The following is a 20,739-nucleotide window of genomic DNA, read 5'->3' as shown; positions in this document are numbered from 1 at the left end:
TAACATAGATCCATCGGTAGTCCATGACTCCACATGCTTGAGAGCCGGAATTAATGAGGCAGAAAACACGTTCCAGCTGGCAGCTGTTTGTATCGGGCGATCATGGTGCCTATCATGTTAGTGATAGTACCCCTCTTGCTCAGTAGAGGAAACGATAAACAAGGCTACATAGCAGATCAATGTCAGCCCCTGATTATGGCAGATTGGTGACTTACGCTACACTGTTTTGGGCTGATATGCTGCTCAGCCCGAAAGAGTATAGCGCAAGTAGATCCTTCTCATTTCTGCAGAATCTTATTACGAGCTGCACAATACCGTAAACAGATGATTCAGCGGTCTTTGGAGTATCAGAACAAGTGACAACAAGGCCTCCCGTTCGGCCCTATTTAAGCAACGTACCGGTAGATTATCACTTAGGTGGACAACCAATAGGAAATCCCTACTGTTGTAATGGGGTTCTTTTTGCATCTGTTTTGCTTCTAAATACAATTGTGGGTGTTGTGGTCTGTGAAACTGTGTGGCGTTCCTTCTCTGCCAACGTAGGTGTGTGCCTGCTTCCAATTGGTAAAGTACTTCCACGCTATCATTTTGTTGCGAAACTCGCGCTCATTGAACGTTACTGTTGTACACGGCCTTGATTTGGCTGCCTTTTCCAGCTTATTTTGATGCTGTTGCTTGTGTTTCTGCACTGTTTCAATGAGCTAATGGATCATGACACTGGTCGTAGGATTGAGGCTGGGAGACAAATGTTACGAGTTTGAAATTTCTTTTCTTTTCGGTAATGTTAGATGACTTCCGTCATACCATGAACACCTCTATTCCCTACAGGCACTCCCACATATGTCTAAATTCGACCCTCTAAGCCACCCTGTTGGTGACCTCAACGAAGCTCTGCCACTGCTTGTAAGCCTCGCCACTCGAGACCGCCCACTTCGCTCTCCTGACGCCTTCCTTCCAGCGGCCGCCGCCAGGGCCAACCTCCTTGATGACATTTCCGTCATCACCCTCGCCCATGTTGCTCGTATCCGCGTCGCAAATTCCACTGATGACGAACAGAGCAGCAGTGTTGATGTAGACGAAGTGCAGGATCGGATCGTCGGGTGCGACCTCGCCATTCAGAATCCTCATCAGGATCTCGGCGTTCTTCTCTGGTGACTGGCCGGGGGACACATCACTCAGAGGATGCGTTGGCAGACCAAAATCCTCGGGCGAGAGCTTGAAGAAGTTGATGTCTACTTGCCCAGAGGAGTTTTCTTGTAGGCGCCAGCAGTGCGTTGGCCCTGCGCAGGAGAGCTCGTCTAGCTCCTCATCACCGCACATGACCAGCGCCTTCCTTGCGCCTGATTGACGGAGTGCCTCAGCAAAATCAGGGGCGATCTCTTTACGGGCTACACCGAGCACTCGAGCTTCGATCTGCTCGTGCAGGGGGTTCGCAAGGGGTCCGAGGAGGTTGAAAATTGTGCGCCAGCCGAGCTGTCTGCGGATAGAGGCAGCGTGTCTGGCACCGGGGTGGAAGATTGGCGCATACAGGAAAGCGTAGTTGGTCTCGGCGTAGATCTCGTTGATGGTCCTGGGTGCAACTGCGGTGATGATTGGAGCCTTCGGTGGTGCACAAGCAAGTAGGTCTGCTGACCCTGAGCGCGATGTCGATGCCTTGTTACCATGCTTTGCCACCATGAGCAGTGAACTGGCCAGGATAGACGATGTTGTAGAAATGTTGAAGGTGTTGTGCGAATCACCTCCTGTGCCGACAATGTCAACCTGAGAGGTATTAGTCTCTACCCAACTAATGCGTCTGGTGCAATTCATCGAGTAACCCATGAACTAAGATGAATATCTGAAGTACGTACCAGCCCTCCATTGTAATTGCCCTCCTTCCGTCCACGTTTCTCAAGGACTTGATTGAGCGACTCGAAATCAATCTTGGTCGAGAAATCTCTCATCGCCTTGGAGCACTTGGCAAGCACTTCAGCCTGTCTGTCTTCGTCCGTGAAATGGAGACATGTCAGCAGAGCTCCGATTTGGACTTCCGAGAGGCTGTTGGTGAAAATCAGGGAAAGAGCAGAAGCAATCTCGTCTGCAGTGGGTTTTGTAGATGCCGTTTCGTGCCAGAGTCGCTTGAGAAGTGGCGTGATCGAAACCTTGGGGTCCTCATCGTTTGCTGTGGATACTACAGAAGCCATGGTGTAGTACTGCTGAATCCTTCCTAATCTCACCTAAAGTAGGTAGGAGGTCTGCGGGGTAGATGGAGGGGTAGGCTTATTGTGCTACAGCGGCGCGTTCTGGAAGCCAATTGATAACAAGAAGAATCAATTGTTATTCAGAATGTAGCTGGGGCGCCTTTCATATAACTGCAGAGCTCCGCCGTGTTGACTCACTAATCCGGAGATCCCAATGACTTCCGCAGCGACCGCTTGATGCAGGGTCGCACTAGGCTGAACGTGGCTAGTGAGCCGGGCGCGAGGCGAAATGATTCACCGTGCGTCCGTGCCCCATGTCAAATTTCACTACGCGACTGTCGCAAACGGCTGTTCAAGGTCAAGACGTGTCAGAGTATCCGCTCTGATAGACCTTGCAGCGAACCGCCCCGCGACGCCGAATATCTCAAATGGGGAAGAAGCGGACCCATGCTGAGACTAAGGATGGCTTCACGAAGCCGCCGCCGGGCAAGGACCGGGTAAAGAGCGACAAGAAGGATGCGCGGAAGGGTGGAGATGCCAACAAGAAGCGCTCGGCATTGGTAGGTCATTCTCGATGGCTGGGAGATGGCAAAGCTAATGCGCGCACCAGATTTTCCAAGTGCAACCAGAATGGCACACCGTCGAACTGCCACAGCTCCGCATAGTCGAGAACCCTACGATACCCCCGAAATACATCCTCGACGATTTGCACGCCTACGCAGACGAGCTTCTGGAAGCCGAGACAAACGAGTATGCCGCGTCTCACATGTCCAAGGATGCTTCGCACAAGTTCATGTCAACCATCATGGCATCTGGTACCATGGAAGATAAGGTCTCGGCCCTGACGCTGTTGGTACAAGAGTCGCCACTGCATACCACTCGGGCGTTTGAGCAGCTGCTGGGATTGTCGCGCAAAAAGAGCAGGAGTGCGGCCATGATGGCTTTGGCTGCGCTCAAGGATCTGATGGGACAGGGTGTTCTGCTGCCACCGGACCGGAAGCTGAGGGCTTTTGCACGACAGCCTGGCCTTCTCAGCGCGCTGCAAGGAAAGAACATGCATTGGAAGTACGGCGAGAAGCTGCCCGGCGAGCTACAGAAGGTCCACCTGGTTGCATGGTCGTACGAGGATTGGCTGAAGAAGCAGTACTTCGAGATGCTCAAGATCATCGAGGGCTGGACCAACGACGAAGTCGAATACTCGCGAAACCGCGCCGTGAACTTTGTCTGGGAGCTGTTGAAGGAGAAGCCGGAACAGGAAGAGAATTTGCTCAGACTGCTCATCAACAAGCTCGGAGACAAAGAGAAGAAGGTATCGTCGCGAGCGTCGTACCTGCTTCTCCAGCTCCAGATCACTCATCCGCTGATGAAGAGCGTGATCATCAACTCCATCGAGTCGGACCTCATCTTCCGACCGAATCAGAGTGCTCACGCCAAATACTACGCCGTCATCACCCTCAACCAGACTGTTCTGAGTGTGAAAGAGCAGGAAGTCGCCAATAAGCTGTTGGAGATCTATTTCAGCATCTTCCTCGGCCTGCTCAAGAAACAGAAGGACCACGAGAAGGAAGAGAAGAAGATTGCAGTGCTTAACAAGAAGGGTGAGGTGCAAGGTGGTGGCGCATTGCCCGGAAAAATGGCGAAGAAGAAGGCCGAGAAGGACGCTACATTGGCATTCAAGGTTGCGGACGAGTCAAGAGAAAAGCTGATCTCTGCTATTCTCACGGGTGTCAACCGCGCGTTCCCCTTCGCCAAGACTGACGATGCCAACTTTGAGGAACAGCTCAACACCATCTACCAGGTCACTCACTCTTCCAACTTCAACACCGGCATCCAGGCCATGACCCTCATTCAGCAAATCTCTGTTACTAAGAACATCTCCACCGACCGATTCTACCGGACACTGTACGAATCCCTCCTCGATCCTCGCCTCATTGCGACTTCAAAGCACATCATGTTCCTCAATCTTCTTTACCGGTCACTCAAAGCGGACACCAGCATCAAGCGCGTCAAAGCTTTCGTCAAGCGCCTTCTCCAGATCATTCACCTGCACGAACCTCCTTTCATCTGCGGTGTTCTATACCTCGTCAACGAACTCATCACGACCTTCCCCAGCATCAAGTCTATGTTGTCCACACCAGAAGACCACGTCGACGATGGTGAGGACGAGCACTTTGAGGACGTACCTGAGGATGGTGAGGACAAGTCAGACGAGAAGAAGACCGCCAAGCCTGCCTACGACGCTCGGAAACGAGATCCTGAACACGCTCAAGCAGACCTGTCATGTCTGTGGGAACTGCTGCCACTTCAAGCACATTACCACCCCTCAGTACACGTTTTGGCTTCGAAGATCGTGCACCAAGAAGCTATCAAGGAGAAGCCAGATCCAACACTCTACACTCTCATGAACTTCCTCGACAAGTTCTCCTTCCGCAACGCAAAGACCAAGTCACAGGCTGTTCACGGCTCCTCTATCATGCAGCCTATGGCCGGCACCTCAAAAGCGTCCGACTACCTCATCACCTCCCGTGAAGGCGACCGCACTCACGACCCTCTCAACTCAGAAGCCTTCTGGCGCAAGAAGGTCGACGACGTCCGCGACGACGAGGTCTTCTTCCACACCTACTTCGAAAAGGCCGGCAAAGCCAAGCAGGCCGACAAGAAGGCGAAGAAGAAGAGCAAGAAGGACGACAGCGACGACGAGAGTGCCGAGGACGAGATCTGGAAGGCTCTGGTCAAGTCGCGACCAGATGTCGAGGGCGATGGCGGCGACGATGACATGGACGACTTCGATATGGATGACATGATGAGCGACTCCGACGCCGAGGGCGGCGTCACAATGGACGATGGCGTCGAACTCAACCTCGGCAGCGATGACGAGGACGAGGCGCCTGCGCCTGCTGACGACGATGACGAGGATGACTTTGCCAACTTCGACCTCGACGATGAAGACGCGTTCATGGACGACGAGGATGATATTCCCGTCGACCTCGACGTGGGCGACGACGCAGACGACACCAAGGATGGCCGCAAGAAGAAGAAGAGGAAGCTCAAGCAGCTCCCGACCTTCGCTTCTGCAGACGACTACGCGAAGCTCATCGGGGACGACAGCGAGTAGATGTAATCACTGGTTATGTATAGGACACCTGTGGAGCCAGCCGGAACGGGCGTTAGGCTATGATGACAGGCGCATCGGGACGTTCACGGAGTTTGTTGCATGCTTCTGGCGCCTTCATGTAGATATCCTTTGTTCTTGTAATGCCAACACCCAAGACACCTCTCACATTGTTAAAGACTTACAACATGCGATGATAGTGTGACGCTCAACAAACAATTACGATGTAGTGTTTAAACCACGCTGTCGTCTACCTCTCGCCCGACGACAAACGTCTACCAATTATGCCCATGACAGCACCACCATCCTCGAGAAATGCTTCCTTTTCCTATCTGGCCCCTACTCTACTTGATCGATGGACCCTGAAATGTCGAATCCCAGCGCAATGCACACTATACAAAAAGATGGAGCGAATAGACATGGACTCGACCACTGCAGATTAGTGCTGTTCCGCGCGTACAACTCTAAGAGACGGAGACAGATCGCGCACCACTACTCTGACAGGGCTGAAGATGGTACTATTACGATTGGGCATGCCGACTCAACAGAAGGCAGATGTAGCAACAGCCGCAATGGATGCCATGTCAGATATCTGCATGCAACATTCAATGTGGCCAGGATAATTCACTATACTGCACAACATGGAGACGAAGGCCCCGTCGACCCTCGGAACGGTGTGTAGTCACGCCGCAATTCTCCAACAAAACCCAGGATCAGGAGGCGCAGATCAGCAGCCGAGAAGGGCGGTGAACCCGAACAATCGGCGCGCACACTCACCACCGTTGATAACAAACCGGTGGTGTGGTAGGCAGTCGCAGCTCTCGCCTCACAATATAGAGACGCTGGTAATTGCACCGACACCAAGACCGAACCCGTGTCCCAGTCTGCTGCTGAAGTGGGAGTTATTACAGTGTTGTCTGTGGTGCCGATGTAGCAGCGGAGTTCTTGACGCTCGTGGAGCGAGTGGTTGAGCGGATGGGTGTGCAGTTCATTGCAAGGTGTTCCCATGGTCTCTGCAGATGGTAATATGTGGCCAGGCAGGGGTCCCTAGGGCCTCGATAGATGGAGTGCCAGATGTGTTCCGTTGTGGTTGAAGAATCATCGTAAACGCCAGGGCAAGACGGTGTTGAACTGGCTGGTCATCGTCAGTGGGTTTCCGTGATCTTGTTTTGCGCGGTATTGCTAGATTGCTTGTGGATTCATGAAGAAGACAATAATGGATGGGGCAAGACAGCAGCGCTTCATGAGAGTGCGTGGAATATCAACGACTGGAAGGTATCTGGGGAAGAACAAGGTGCCCAAAGGACCCTTATCCAGGACCTGATCCATATTCTTGATGAACTCAAACCTTACCGTGCAAACCATGAGCAACTCTTGACCCACCTGTGTCGCACAGACGATCCAAAATAGATCACTAATCTACACACCAACATCTCACGTCGAGCACACAACGACCTCTAATGTCGACATTAGCAAAAAGGTAATCACCGCCATCCTACCTCTGTGTTGTCAGAGTTTGGGGCATGTCAGACTCCCTGAACGTCCGCCATCCTCCCGCTGTTATAACTGGCGTAGACCCTGTGTGTACATCCAACGCACTGCATGCCCTGCCCTGCATCTGTCTCAACCAAACCTTAACTCAACGGTCAAGTAGTCGGCTAGTAGCCTCGCGAGAGCGCGCAGGGGTAAAGGCTCGAGCGGCTTGCTTCGCTGGTTCCCCGTGCTGCGAAGACAAAGGATGGAGATGCAATCTCGCGGGCGTGTGGCGGCAGGGTGGTTGGAGAGGCGTTTGATGACCGAGGCTGGAAGGGGCTGTTGCGGGGCTGTTGGTAGACAACGGTTAGCGATGAGCGAAGCGCGTAGTCGGGAGGCGCCACTGTAGATCAGGCGCATTGTTTGGTCAATCAGAGGACTAACCGATACAGGGTCCTGAACAGACAGTGGACGCAATTAGGACTCGATAGCACCTGCGAGGCTTTGGCGGCCATAGGGTCGGGGCTTGGAGCATAGTGAGTATAGTGAACGGCATCCAGCTGTAGAGAGTATAGCTGACACTAGGGGGATCTCTGCGGACCACTCAGAATCGTTGAAAGCTGATGTTGCGTGAAGAACGGTATGTTCGCTCCAGGCGTACCAAACTTCTACACGAACTTATAATGCGGGCGCCTGCGGTGTTCCAGACTGAGTGTGGCGCCGTGGTCAGGTTGCTGTAGGACGATATTGTTACCATAGTATTACGACATCAGTGAGCGCATTCTCTTGAATGAATGCCCACATGCAGGATGGATAGACAATGCGCAAACGACGAGCAGCCTATCAACGAAAGTTGATTGCAGTCGGAGAATTTACTCCATCTGACATCTGGCATACAATTCGCGTGTAAACTTTCGCCTTGCAGTCGAACCGGCACTTCAAACAAGTCCCGACTATCTCTAGACAATAGCTAAGTATGCACGTGCATGTGAACATATCCAATGCATTTGTAAGTTTGAAACAATACAAGCTGAGCAGTCTGCAGTCCTAATGTCGGATCGTTGCAACATCTGAAATCTGGGTCACATGAAGGCGCGTCGGATGCACGAATGGACATCCGGGTCTCGGAGCGCCATCCCATCCAATCAGAAAGCTCGAATAGCAGCTAGCTTCGTTCTGATGTAATCTTTGTTGGGAAATATAGCGCGAAAGTTGTGAGTCGCGATTGCGGAACAATTGCCCGGGTAGAGTCGTTGAAAGCTTCAACTGTGAGGAAGTATCCTTGTCGGAGTGGGCACCGAATGGCCATACGAGGACTTATACCGGATAAACTTTGAGGCCATGATCGGTACTTGAGATGAGTCCACGTGGAGCCTAATGAAAGAGGGGAGCGGGGCATTGGGATGTGCGTTTCGTACAGCAAAAACAAAGAACGGCTTGCAGCGAACGGTGACCTCCCTGGTTCACGGCTTTGATAGCCGTTGCCAAGCCAAAGATACTACACTGAAACAGGGCTAGTGAACAGCTGAGGGATAAGCTAAAGTTATGGATGTAGTTCTGTAGAGAAAACCCTGAGTTCCCCTTCGTTGCAGCACCCTGCTGTGGCTGAAGAGGCCCCTCTTCTGCTCAAACCTTATTGTTGACTGCAAATGTCGCCAACTAACAGCTGAAGTCAACTCGTGATGCAACGAGAGGAGTCGCTAAAGTAATCTGGGCTCTGACAACCCGTGTCCGACGCGATTCGGCTGCGACCTATTCACGGAGCAGTCGTCCCCACCCTGATGTAAGAATGCAGTAAGCTGGTGCTCCACTGCCAAACTGAGCGCGCGCGCGTCGATTTTGGTGCAAAAACTTTGCATTCGGCGATAGGCAGGATCGAGTGGCAGTGTTGTGTGAATCGCAAGGGTCTTGCGAGGGTCTTGATCGTTGCTACCTCATTGGTGACGATGGAACAGGGTCCGGAAGGTGCGGCGGTACCTGATCCTCGGACTGACGTGCAGTCATCTTTAGCGCAACAGGATGGCGTTACGCGTCACAGGAAGTGATTGGCCAGGCAAGCAATTCCCAAGACGATTCGTCCATTTGCGTGACCTTGCTGTTACATAGACGACGATGCATGTGGAAAACGATAGCAGATCGTGCTATGGAGGATCTTTCCAAGTCGGCGTTCGGTTGCTGGACGTTGTGGGTCGTTCGGCCAAACCATATGCGTCAAGTCCACGATCCATGACATCATCCTGAACGCAAAATTACAAAATTGCTGGTCGTGGAGGTATCACTCGAACAGCTGCAGAACAGGTATTCACTTCATGCGACGGTATCAGATAAGGCGCTCGAGGCAAGATTAAAGTTCAGCCAAGTTGGTGTGAGAACGCTATCCGAACCGATGTTGAGGCCAGGAAGGCGTTCAAGATTTCGGCTGCTGACCAGTAGCTGCGGCGTCTCCGGCTGGGGCCGACGCATACACTACGCAGAAGCGGAAAGCCGTTTTCGTACGCAGGCGTTGCCAAGAGCATGCGAGAGTACCTAATCAGACGGAGTTTGAGCCGCATTGACTCAGAGGTTGAGCAATCGACGATTGGAATTGCGGGTTCAGAGCCGACCGAGCGCTAAATATTGGTAGCGTATCATCATATTGGTCGATACAACACCATGTGAAGAAGTTTTTCAGAGCAAAGTGTATCCGCGACAGCGATGCTGCAGAGCAAACGTATGCGGCTAGCTGACAAGGAGTATAGATGGCGATGTTGACTGGAGTCATTTATCCAGGCTTCAAAAACGTACCATATGCAGGCATGGTATATCGCTTGACTTGCGGCAAGACGTTGGCATAAAGCCGACATGCACCCTCGCTTATTGGCTGCATTGGATACAGATGGCACGATTTGTCGCGTGTCACGCTTACCAAGCGCAGGCAGCGAACTTACACATGTAGATAGTCGATGCCGAGCGTCTTGACATGAGAGGAGAAGCAGGGAAAGTATGAGGGGTGATGGCGTCGACAGTAGCGCAGTACCCAAGCAAGGGTCGTTCGATGACTGTGGATGCATCTCACACTGCCCCGACTAGCGACGAGGAGCCATCACAGCCCGCACAGGACGACTGGTGATGTTGCGACGCAGGGCGCACTCCAGGGGCTTTCAGGGACTTTTGGGCTCGCAGAGCCTCAATATCTGAGCCAATGATGTTACGATCGACCGCTTGTACCAGATCTACGGGATTGGGCGTGTGGGGATACTGTGACTACATCTTTTGTTTTGCGAGGAACGTATGGAAGATCGTGCTCTGTGGCATAGCGGTGTTTCGGCGTCGTATGCGCAAAACCAAGAACCGCGGGCTGATCAGGCCATTTGATGCTGACTTCCAGCATAGCGTGAGACGCTCGGTACGGTGTAAGTCATGCGTTTGCTGTTTGAGCATCTGAACAAGATTCTACAGTTCGAAACAGGCTTTACTTGGCTGTTCGGCAGCTGGGCGGTCGCCGTAGCGACAGGAGATGACTACCGCGTCGAGCACTGTTTGCTTTTGGATGGCTGGCCACCGTGTCGCGGTCGCATTCGCACACAGCTGACCGGACAGGGCAGCATGGATACAAGCGCTATAAGACGCGGTCTAACAGTCAAGGGCAGCCAGTGGACAGCATCGAGGAGCATGTTCCTCGGCGCGTGATAGGGTGGATCTGTGACATCATGCCTTGATCTGCCGCGGAGCGTTTCCAAAAAAGAACATCGGAAGCTTCGGTAAGGCAGGGCACTGTCCGCTCGGCGTGTTCCTGGCTATCATGCCTTGAAGGAGCACACGAGAAGAAATGGGGCTGCGCGACGACGGTGCCGCAGGAAGGACCGGTGTGGCTTCGACGTGGGCAAGGCGGTCGGGGTGGTAGGGTCGCAGAGGCCGAGCATCACGACGATCACAAAGGGAATCTCGATCTGTGAAGACGGCAAAGTCATGGTCTGTCGCAGCGTTTGAAAGTCCGCGTGGAAGGGCGTTCTGGACCCCTTCCGACAAGGTTCATGCAGCTCGGCAGGGAACTGAGCGGGGCTGCGTGGGGCATGACGTCGCTGCCGTTAGGCGTTTGCCCGATCGCTCCCCCATTCTTCGATGTACTAGGGAAGTAGTGTAAGGTGCCTCTTGCCGTTCGCGGAGTGCAGCAACGAGGCTGCTACAGGGGTCCGTCTGCTGCAGGACCCTGATTTTGGAGGTTGGATTACATACACAGTACTCCAACATGGCGACCGTTGCCCGTGACCATCAGGCTCCCTGCAGACGCCGCCGTATCGCGACCCGTCGCGATGTGCGAGAGAGCGAGGCCTGTGGCGCCCTTGTGCGCCCGGGTGCGCCTCCAGCAGGCCTGCCTCTGCGCGCCCGGATGAAGGGCGCTGCTGTGTGTGTCGCGGTGCTGTGACCGCCAGACTTGCACTCTGCCGCCGCTCGATTTGGCAGCAGGCAGGCCTGCGCCGGCCCTTATTGGTGCCCTGCCGGTCGCGGGCAGACTGCGCATCTTGTTCCTTGAATTTTGCTGCTCTCCCATCGCGATCGCAGAATCCACCATTGCTAGTGCGGCCGACGCGTGAGAGCACGGCTGCAGAGGCTGCACTGCCCTTGGGCAATTGGGCTTGGGCGCCAAGTGCAGTGCAGCGCAGCGCAGCGCAGCGCAGCGCAGCGCAGCGTCCTCGTTGCAGAGCGTGGCTGCGAGCGCGTCGCCGCCTTGTGCACCGCACTGGGTGCGCGGTGTCGATTGCCGTGCCGCCCTCAGTCAGCGATCAGACAGGCGCTCCCTGGACGTGCAGAGCTCGCGTCGTCTCCCCTCAGGCCCTGGTTGATCGCCGGGATCAGGATCCTTGCACGCTGCTGCTGCACGCTAGTGGTAGCACGGCCTGCACGTCGAGATGGCATTTTGCATCGACATTTTCAGTTCCGGCGGATCCTTGTTCGAGGAACCCTGGGGCTGCTAGGTCCAATCTGCTTTGCTTCCTATATCTGTCTCTGCTGTCCCGCGCCCTGAGAGAGCACGCCCAGTAAATTCACTTTCGAAACAACACAGTCCCACCCATCCAAACACCGCTCCCCATCCTGGCGTCATCTGCTCCCACACTCGGTGCTCGTCTCCTCCTCTTACCACACATTCTCACCTGCTGCACCGTGCCGTGCCGTTGCCTCTACTCCCGTTGAGCTTCGCTACCACTTCAACACGCCCTTTGCGCTCCTCACGTGTGCGCGAGTACCACCGCGAATCTGGTCGCATTCCGTTCACTGGCGCGTGTTTGTGCCTTGCCTTCTATATAAGAAACATGGACGGCAAGAACTCTTCGGGACGCCGCGTGTCATTGTTAAACGACGGGCCTGAGGCACCATCTCTAGTTCGCCTCCCCTCCATTACTCCTTCACTCCGCTCGCGCACGTCGAGCTACACCCCGTCACCCATTGGCTCTCCGCCAACGCCACGATTAGTGCGCAGCGACAGCTCGGATTCCATCACCATGCAAACACCTTCGCCCATCACCCCGGAGTTCGGGCCCTTTGACGGCCAGCTGCAAGGTCTGTCGTCGCCCTACCACGCGCAGCCTCAATATTTCGACATGCCCCAAAACAACATGCAAGCCAACGGCATGCACCACCAAAACCTGCACCACAGCGACATGAAGGTCGACAACTTCAACAGCTACGGCCCGCAGATTGTTGGCCAGCTCCCGTACCACACACAACCCGCCTCGGTTTTCTATCGCCAACCACAGATGCCCGAGCAGCACATCGGCTCGCCTGCATCTGCGTCTGCAAACGTGCGACCCAAGAAGAACAGCTACCCCTGCCCCATGGCCAAGCAATTTGGATGCACCGATTATTTCACCACCTCTGGACACGCCGCCCGCCACGCGAAAAAGCACACAGGCAAGAAGGACGCCTTCTGCCCCGAGTGCAACAAGGCTTTCACGCGCAAAGACAACATGGAGCAGCACCGTCGCACCCACCAGAGCGGCCGCAGTGCAAAGGGCAGCGAAGGTGGCGTGAAGAAGACAAAGCCCGCCGCTAAGCGACCACGCCCGTCTCCTCTCCAGTCCTCGGCACCAGCCCCGCCTGCACCCTTCGACCCTACCTTGTCGATGAGCCCGAACGGCATGGCCTACATGGCCCCTCACGGGCGAGACACGGCATCCTCCGAGTACTCTCCCACTCTACTTCAAGAGCGATCTGCATACCCGGACCCTACCCATTATTCGATGAGCCACGGTTACCCGGTTGGATCGTCTTCGGGGCTTGACGCCCTCGCCATCGCGGCGAGCGGCGAGAAGCGCAAGTTCGAGTAACTTGCTGCCTGGACTTCAGTGTTTCGATTTTGCTCTTTGCCCCCGCCACCATTAGCACGGCGTAGGCGGTTTTTTTTGGGATTGATTTCACGGCGTTCAAAACTTTGCACGCAAAGAAATAGACGCGACGGCCGTCATGGCTACGAACCGAGTGAGGCGTCCGGCACCGACACTCAGTCATGTATTTTGCTTCTACTACTTCCGGCCGGGCTTACTTCTGCCTCGGACCATTTGGAGTGCGACCTCCATCCGGAATATTAATGTGCGCACTGCTTGGTGGCGGTGGGTGGTTTTCAGGATCATAGGATAAACATGGATACCCCGCCCGTTGTAGTAATTGATACAATGGGCACATAGTTTTCGGCGCACATCGGTACATTGCTACCACTGTAAACAATCAAAGAATCTTCACATCAATGATCACATCACATCGTTTCAAGTGTCGCTTCATTTTTACAATTGTGGGACTCAATAGCCGTTACCCATGTTAGATCCGCGGTACTTGCTCTCTAGTAGCCCCCTCTCCCAGTCTCAACGTACCGATGACGAGGCGAATTTTACTGACTGCTTACCGTGGTCAGACGCAGTTCACGTTAAATGCCTCAATCCCAAACAGGATGTTGCTGCTTGGGACAACGGTAGAAGCGTCGATTGAAGGCATTGCAGTGGACAGCGATAGCTCCAGGGCCCACTGATCCAGACTTTCGAGTCTCCCGACTCTCCAATACCTGGCGTAGCTCATCCCATCAGCGTGGGTGGAACAAAGCAGTTTGCGAACCTCAGCGCCACTGTCCAACCTCCTCTCCGGCGCTTTTCGCAGCCCAACATTCTGCAATCGCAAACCTTAGGTTGCGAGGTGGCTCGCGCCAGTCCCTACCGCTGATGTGCAGGGCCGGCACACGGCAATGTCGAGTCCAGACCAGCACCTCATGATCTGCCGAGCTAGGAGCAGAACCCGCATCCGCTCATTGGGCCCGGGCTGAAGAGACCGCGGACATAACCCACACCGCAAACGGTGCTGCGTTTTGATGTATCTTGGATAGTTCGCGTCATTGGACACACGAACACAGGTTCGCTGTTGAACGGTACTTGAGCGGCAGTGCCCCGCATCCCCACCACCTAGTGAACCAGCCTGCGGCGAGAATTGCAATGCGACCGCAACCGGCGCTCGTCGGCATCGCTCTGCAACTGTTCGGCTGACCTGCCTGCGCCAACTCGATCCGTCGCCTTATGTGAAGATCAAACCATTTCTCGGTCGCTCTCGAGTGCGCACGCACATGCAAGGACAACACAGACGTGAACAGCCGTGGACAGCCATAGGGTCTACAGTTGCACCGCGTCTCGCTAACGCTACAGCCATCTCCCTGTCGCGGCATGCGGATGGTGCACCCTGGGTTGCGTAGGCGCCAGGCCTCATCTCCTTGCCTCACGTACTGAGGAGCAGCGGCGATTTCCGACTTCCTTCGGGCCTCAAGCTGACAGCGGGTGTTCGTATGCGCACTCAGCTTCAGGGCCGATTCAGCCTGTCAATCCTGCTTGAGTTCTAGGTGTTTTGGACTCCCTGCCGTTCGATAGTATGATCGAGCTGTCTATCCCCCCTTTCACGCTGTGCTATGTTCTGGTTGCGCAGCGTGCCAGCCACGCATCCTCAACAACCAAATGCTCGTATGTTTGTTACAGTGCACACAGGCACCACGAGGAACGTCCGCCCCACCCTTGTAGTTGTTTCACGCCCACCTTCGCCTAGCCGGGTTCACAAATATGTTGTGGCACTTCGTTTCTGCCTCGTCTATCTCCACGCAGGTCTCGAAATAGGTTCGACAGGCGTCTGCAGAGCAACGCAACGATCGGGAGCGGGACGCAGGGCCATGTTTCAAGTTGACAAGCGACCATGACAATGTCGTTGCCGCTTCCCCGGTGCGTGGTCAGTATAGGAGATTAGCGACGAGGAGGCACAGCAGGATCGGGTGTTCGACGCAAGGAAGTGGAGGATCCCATGTCCACCTCGGAGAATTCAATATCGCTGCAGAAACGAGCACACCACCTCGACTGCCAACTCATCGTCTCCTGCAGCCGCTGGAGACCCGTCCTCGCTGCCCCTCGCGCCTGAAGCAGAACGCCCGTCCAGCTCTCAGACCCTCCACGCCTGAGCCCGTCGTACAAAGAAGCCATGTGTGAACTCGCACCAAATGCGGCTATCTACCGTCCCACGTCGTGCCTGCCTCACCTGAGAACCCCCCCTGTGCAACCTCTCCCGCCGCCCTACCACTCCCCAACGCCCCCATCCAGAAACCCCACAGCACCGCAGCACCCTCGTAGCAAGCCCCGTGACCCCCCAGCGCGCCGCCCGTCTCACCCGCCCATGCCCATAGCACCTCAACCTAACCCCCCAACAACTCATCCTCCAGCCCCAACACCGCACACGCACAGCAGTGCACCATGCACATACACCCCGAACCCCGGCCGTGTCGCTGAGACCCCCACTCGCTGCTCCACAGACCCACCGTGCACCCGGGCGTTGCGCTCCTGCCACGCGATGCCGCGCAGCGCGCCACGCCGCCTCGCGTGTCGAACTGTCAAGGCGCTTTGGGGCCTGTCAGGGCGCTTTCGAGGGCCCGTGGCGTGTATCAGCCTTGTTGCACGGGGGGGTTGCACGGCATGGCGTGCGCGGGGGAGGGATGTTGTGCTGAGGGGCTGCGTGGGTGCGTGGCTGGGCGCGTGTTGGGGCGGCGTGGAGGTAAGGTGAGGGGGGGAAAGGTGCTGGAGAGGGTCGCGTGGAGGTAGGTGCAAAGGAAGGGGGGGGGGGGGGTTGCCGGTGATGGTGATGGTGAGATTGGCTTGAGGATTTGAAAATGTGTATGGATCAGGCCTTGAATTGCGCGCTGGCTCAGCCAGACGAGAGAAGCGTGCATGGTGCGACTTCGCTCCGCACGGAGACAGAGCGCATCTCGACATCACTCAACAAGCACAGCCCGGTATCGCAATAGAACACAGCGCCGCACAGCGCCTGGTCTGACACTGACATTGACAACCGCACATACCCAGCGCTAGCTACGTTCTCGTGCTGCATCTCTTTCCGCCGCCCTGCGTAAGCCTCGTGCAACGTGACCATGACCATTTCCCATCTTCGTCCCGTCCCGCTTACGGCCACGATGATCCCGCCGCTGTGATCGAGACAGTTTCCCGGTCGAGGGAAAAGTCACGCCAGACGTGAGATGTGGCTGCGCAGGTTCTCCTGTTGGGTTTTGCAGACATGACAAGGCGTAGAAAGTGTGCTGATGATGCGAAAGAATCGAAAAAGAGACGGCGCTGACTTTGGCACGACGTCTGTCGCATGCGTGCTTTGAAATTCAAGTGTTCTCGCCGCGGCAGAGATGCGTACACATGCAGTGACTTCCGACGTTGGCCGGGGTGGGAAGCGAGATCAAGGGTTGTTGGAGGTGCAGTGGAAAACTGGAGCATCGAGGATCGAGGGGTGAATGTCTCGGGTGAGTATGAGTAGGTTTTTCTCCTCCGTTCCTCGCTGCATGGAATCGATTTGTCGCTCAGCTAAATTTAGCCGTCTGCACATACTTGGCGAAGCTCATGTCTTCGTTTGAGGGTCCGCCGCTGTCCCTCAAGGCCTGGGAGTAGCGCTGCTTGAGGTTGCTGTCAGGATCCATGGCGTCTTCTTCTGAATCGAAATCGTCATCGAAGCCGGCCGCCGCGTTGCCTTCGTCATCGTCGGATATGTCCTCCGCATCACTGACTGTCTCAGGCTCTTCCTTCCGCGGTGCCTTCTTCGGCTTTGTCCCCGCACCACCGACCTTCATATCCTTCATCAGTTTGTCGAGTTCGCGCTGACGAGTGCTCTGCTTCTCCTGTTCACGCTCTGCCCTTCTACGGTCCAGTTCTGGCTTATAGTCGCGCTCGAACTCTATCCTCTTCTCTTCGACGCCCTTGAAGAACTCGTCCATGCCATCACCAGTCATGGCGCTGACTCCCACGACGCTCAAGTGCTTGTAGAACTCATCGAGGACGAGGGACATGCTGTTCAGCAAACTACTCATGTAGCCGCTTCCACCTGTGATGCCATCGCCGCCGAAAGTGCCACCCTCTTCCTCGTTTCGCAGCGCTGCTTGGAAAGCCTCGAAGTCCGTCATCCACTCTTTCGCGAATTCAGCGTCCTGGGCATCGGTCTTGTTGAATACCAGAATCATGGGCAGCTTAGTCTTGTACAAGATAGAGCATGCGTACAGCATGTTGGACATGAAGGTGCTGGTGCTTGTGGTCCGCGGCGTGTCGATTACATATGCAATGACAGTGGGAAACGTGCTCGCAAGACTTGACAGCAGAATCTCTCCACTGGCTGACCAAACAAAGACCTCGATCTGGCCGGGTGTGTCGACCAGGATGTGCTTGATTTGCGGCTGCTGGACCGGCGCTGGCTGCTTCTCCTTTCCACTGTTTGTCATGAACTCTACAGTAGTCTGCTCCGGCTCCTTGGTTGGCTCTGGCACCATGGTCCTCTTCTCGAGCAGTCCAATCACTTGGTCAATCTTGGTACTGAACAGATTCAGACTGGTCAAGATACCGCCGTTGGGCCCGAGGTTGAACTGCTTCATGACCTCTTTGTAGTTGACACTGTCGCGAATGTCGATGTTGGGCGTAAAGGGGACGTGGTGGACAGCTGGGTCGAGGTTGATGATGTACGGCGGGGTTGGTGCGATCTTCGACACCGATGGCTCTTTCGATGTTGGATCGGGGTGCGTGTAGATGTGCGATACAAGGCGCTGCATGAAGGTCGTCTTTCCCGAGCCAGCCATGCCGACGCATACTATGGCGACTGGAGCATTCGCGCTGGGTGCCGCGGCGCTCGCGGTGGTGCTCGCGGCGGTACTGGCTTGGGCGGAGGCCATGACGGTGGCGTCTGATAGACACGGGTGGAATCGGTGTGGTAGTCTTCACAACTCTATGAGCTTTGTTCTTGTCGTACAAAAGAGCGTGGTGTAGTCGGAGCAGAGCAGTGGTGTAAAGTTATCGTCGTAAAGTTACTCTAAATTCTTAAGTGGGGCGCGCTAAGACGCCAGTGATGTCAACCCAAGCTTTCTGGACTTCTGTCGCTCGTGGACCCTTCATCTCGCACATCCAATTCTGCCTCCCACATATATAGGCCACTACAAAAATGGGTCTTGAAGACTTTGAAAAAGAGCTCGCGGCAAGCAAGAGCAAAGAGGACAGACGGAAGCGCGACCGAAGCCGTAGTCGCGACCGACACCACCGCTCAAGTAAGCACCAGTCCTCGCACCGTCACCGCGACGAGCGAGATAGAGATGGACATCACCGAGACAAGAGATCGCGACATCACCACGAAACCCCTGAAGAGCGTTCACGGCGTAAACGGAAAGCAAGAGAGCGCGACGACAAGGACGACAGCAAATCACACCGAGGGCACAAGGACAGGCGGAGTCGCTCTCCCTCAAGCGATGAAGACCGCATGACCCGGAAGCGCAAGTCTCGCCATTACGAAGAAGATGAATCTTCAGGTGACGACGCACCGCAGGAGAAAGACTATGCGCCGCACGACGACGAGCTGCTGGACGAGCAGCTCGAAGAGGCAGCTGGCGCGAACGTGCAGCGCGACGACTGGATGCAGGCACCATCGTCGATGGACATTGACTATGTGCAACGAAAGAAGCGGGAGGAGAAGACAACATATGTTGCGGCGTCTGCAGAGAAACAGCACGCATTGAAAATTCACAAAGCTGAGCTGAACCACCACCTCGCCGACCTCGAGAAGGACACGACGGAAGAACCCGCACAAAGGGAGGTTGACTACACGTTCGGCGATTCAGGGTCCCAGTGGCGCATGACAAAGCTCAAGGGCATCTACAGGGCAGCCGAAGAGACGGGCAGGAGCGTTGAAGACGTGGCACTAGAGAAGTACGGCGATTTGCGCGACTTCGACGATGCGCGGGAGGAGGAAAGTGAGCTGGATAGGCGGAACATGTATGGCAAAGACTACGTTGGTAAAGAAAAGCCTTCAGGGGAGCTGCACGAGGAGCGCAGGTTGAAGGCAGGCATCCACCACCCATCTCGAGAGGGACCTCTGGCGGACCAGCTGCCTCAAGGCGAAACTGTATCAAACCCGAGACCCACCACGAACGCGGTTGCTCTAAGTCAGACAGAGCTGAACAAGCTCAAAGCCCAGATGATGAAGGCAAAGATGAAGAAGTCGCCGGATGCGGCAAGGCTCGAGGCTGAGTACAACGCAGCAGTCGCAGGCTCTGCTGGCAGCACAGACCGCGATGTAGTGGTGCTCAATGCCATGGACAACCGAATGCTAGCGGGAGGTAGACAGGGTGAGGTCATCTCGCTCGAAAACAAGCGAGGTGTGGAGCGTGGTCTGGTCAAGGAGAATGAGGACATGAGCATCGAAGATATGGTCCGACAAGAACGACGAACGAAGGGCCAGAATGAAGGTCTGATCCTTGCAGAGAAGATTGGCAAGGATGTCAAGTTCGATGTAAGCACCCCATATCTTCAAGCATTACCCTGCTGACTTTGAAAGAACGATCTTGACTACATGGACGAGAACGCGACCAAGCTCGCGGCTCGCGCTCCCAAATCATCCATCAACCTGCGCAACCAAGCCATCCAGGACTACCAGAAAACGAATCGCATCCTCGATTCGTGTCCGCTTTGCCATCATGAAGACAAGTCTCCTCCTCAACCTCCAGTCGCCCCTATCGTCTCTTTGGCAACACGCACGTTCCTGACTCTGCCCACTGAGCCGGAGATCAGCGACGGCGGTGCGGTCATAGTGCCTATTCAGCATCGCACCAACCTGCTTGAATGCGACGACGATGAATGGGAGGAGATTCGCAACTTCATGAAGTCTCTTACGCGCATGTACCACGACCAGGGCCGTGACGTCCTCTTCTACGAGAACGCCGCCAACCCGGGTCGCAAGCTGCACGCCGCCATGAGCGCAGTCCCGATTCCGTTCGAGCTTGGCGAGACAGCACCCGCCTTTTTCCGTGAAGCGATCCTCAGCTCGGACAACGAGTGGAGCCAGCACAAGCCCATCATCGATACGCTCAAGGCGTCCCGCTCAGGGCTCGGCAAGCAGGCGTTCCGCCGAAGCTTGGCGAAGGAAATGCCGTATTTCCACGTGTGGTTTGAGCTGGATGGAGGAATGGGTCACATCGTGGAGGACGAGCGCAGATGGCCACGTGCCGATCTATTCGCGCGCGAGACACTTGGAGGAATGCTGGACGTGGACATTCAGGTGCAGAAGCGACAGGGCCGGTGGGTGAAGGGCGACCGGCGGCCGGAGAGGTGGAGGAAAGGCTGGAGGAAGTTCGACTGGACGCGCGTACTTACGGAAGGGCAGTAGCTAGCAGTCCTCCAGGACGTCGACGGTTCACGGTCGGCAGATTCTTCTAGACGGGCAGTAACGAGCATTGCCTCTGGATGACTACCTCTGGATAATTGCGTCTGCATAATTGTATCTGGATGGGCCATTTTATGCATGCTACTCGAAGGGTAGTCCTCCAGGACGTGAATGATGTAGGTAGACATCTGGCAGACAGACTCTAGTGAACACTCATGAGTAAACGGGCAGGAGCGAGCATTGCTTCTGGGCACGCAGTTCATTCACGCTTCTGGGCACGCAGTTCATTCATGC

General features: G+C 55.2%; 6 protein-coding genes across 6 annotated transcripts; 4 read left to right on the top strand and 2 right to left on the bottom strand.

Annotated features, from left to right (window-relative positions):
* Nucleotides 1-737: 737 nt before the first annotated feature.
* C7974DRAFT_344020 (glycosyl transferase) lies at nt 738-2,376 on the bottom strand. The gene is made up of 2 exons (XM_046139328.1): nt 1,851-2,376; nt 738-1,761 (listed from the first exon to the last, which is right to left on the bottom strand). The coding sequence occupies exons 1-2, from the start codon at nt 2,181-2,183 to the stop codon at nt 859-861; spliced, it is 1,236 nt and encodes a 411-aa protein (XP_045992756.1). The 5' UTR covers nt 2,184-2,376; the 3' UTR covers nt 738-858.
* A 136-nt stretch (nt 2,377-2,512) lies between these two features.
* C7974DRAFT_344017 (CBF/Mak21 family-domain-containing protein) lies at nt 2,513-5,468 on the top strand. Its single transcript, XM_046139327.1, has 2 exons — nt 2,513-2,740; nt 2,791-5,468. Exons 1-2 carry the CDS (start codon nt 2,609-2,611, stop codon nt 5,293-5,295), a joined length of 2,637 nt encoding a protein of 878 aa, XP_045992755.1. The 5' UTR covers nt 2,513-2,608; the 3' UTR covers nt 5,296-5,468.
* A 6,247-nt stretch (nt 5,469-11,715) lies between these two features.
* Nucleotides 11,716-13,359, top strand: C7974DRAFT_59609 (uncharacterized protein). The gene has a single exon (XM_046146930.1). It carries the CDS (start codon nt 12,057-12,059, stop codon nt 13,068-13,070), a length of 1,014 nt encoding a protein of 337 aa, XP_045992754.1. The 5' UTR covers nt 11,716-12,056; the 3' UTR covers nt 13,071-13,359.
* Nucleotides 13,360-15,028: 1,669 nt separating this feature from the next.
* On the top strand, nt 15,029-15,868 carry C7974DRAFT_59593 (uncharacterized protein). Its single transcript, XM_046146929.1, has one exon. The coding sequence runs from the start codon at nt 15,241-15,243 to the stop codon at nt 15,814-15,816; it is 576 nt and encodes a 191-aa protein (XP_045992753.1). The 5' UTR covers nt 15,029-15,240; the 3' UTR covers nt 15,817-15,868.
* A 533-nt stretch (nt 15,869-16,401) lies between these two features.
* On the bottom strand, nt 16,402-18,078 carry C7974DRAFT_59591 (ATPase NPA3). Its single transcript, XM_046146928.1, has one exon. It carries the CDS (start codon nt 17,966-17,968, stop codon nt 16,616-16,618), a length of 1,353 nt encoding a protein of 450 aa, XP_045992752.1. The 5' UTR covers nt 17,969-18,078; the 3' UTR covers nt 16,402-16,615.
* A 34-nt stretch (nt 18,079-18,112) lies between these two features.
* C7974DRAFT_466173 (cell cycle control protein cwf19) lies at nt 18,113-20,709 on the top strand. The gene is made up of 2 exons (XM_046146315.1): nt 18,113-19,575; nt 19,621-20,709. Exons 1-2 carry the CDS (start codon nt 18,235-18,237, stop codon nt 20,446-20,448), a joined length of 2,169 nt encoding a protein of 722 aa, XP_045992751.1. The 5' UTR covers nt 18,113-18,234; the 3' UTR covers nt 20,449-20,709.
* The last annotated feature ends 30 nt before the right edge of the window (nt 20,710-20,739 follow it).

Source organism: Boeremia exigua (genome assembly GCF_020726555.1).
Source record: "Boeremia exigua strain MPI-SDFR-AT-0100 chromosome Unknown C7974scaffold_12, whole genome shotgun sequence".
Taxonomy (NCBI): Eukaryota; Fungi; Ascomycota; class Dothideomycetes; order Pleosporales; family Didymellaceae; genus Boeremia; species Boeremia exigua.
The sequence above is the reverse complement of the archived record's forward strand: the minus strand, read 5'-3'. Positions and strand labels throughout refer to the sequence as shown.

What these genes read in the sequence shown, in the direction of transcription:
- C7974DRAFT_344020 (XM_046139328.1), bottom strand. Translation starts at nt 2,183, where the DNA reads ATGGCTTCTGTAGTATCCACAGCAAACGATGAGGACCCCAAGGTTTCG. An exon ending in GCAATTACAATGGAGGGCTG is followed by an intron (nt 1,762 to 1,850) that starts GTACGTACTTCA and finishes AATACCTCTCAG; the next exon opens with GTTGACATTGTCGGCACAGG.
- C7974DRAFT_344017 (XM_046139327.1), top strand. Translation starts at nt 2,609, where the DNA reads ATGGGGAAGAAGCGGACCCATGCTGAGACTAAGGATGGCTTCACGAAG. An exon ending in ACAAGAAGCGCTCGGCATTG is followed by an intron (nt 2,741 to 2,790) that starts GTAGGTCATTCT and finishes TGCGCGCACCAG; the next exon opens with ATTTTCCAAGTGCAACCAGA.
- C7974DRAFT_59609 (XM_046146930.1), top strand. Translation starts at nt 12,057, where the DNA reads ATGGACGGCAAGAACTCTTCGGGACGCCGCGTGTCATTGTTAAACGAC.
- C7974DRAFT_59593 (XM_046146929.1), top strand. Translation starts at nt 15,241, where the DNA reads ATGTGTGAACTCGCACCAAATGCGGCTATCTACCGTCCCACGTCGTGC.
- C7974DRAFT_59591 (XM_046146928.1), bottom strand. Translation starts at nt 17,968, where the DNA reads ATGGCCTCCGCCCAAGCCAGTACCGCCGCGAGCACCACCGCGAGCGCC.
- C7974DRAFT_466173 (XM_046146315.1), top strand. Translation starts at nt 18,235, where the DNA reads ATGGGTCTTGAAGACTTTGAAAAAGAGCTCGCGGCAAGCAAGAGCAAA. An exon ending in GCAAGGATGTCAAGTTCGAT is followed by an intron (nt 19,576 to 19,620) that starts GTAAGCACCCCA and finishes TGACTTTGAAAG; the next exon opens with AACGATCTTGACTACATGGA.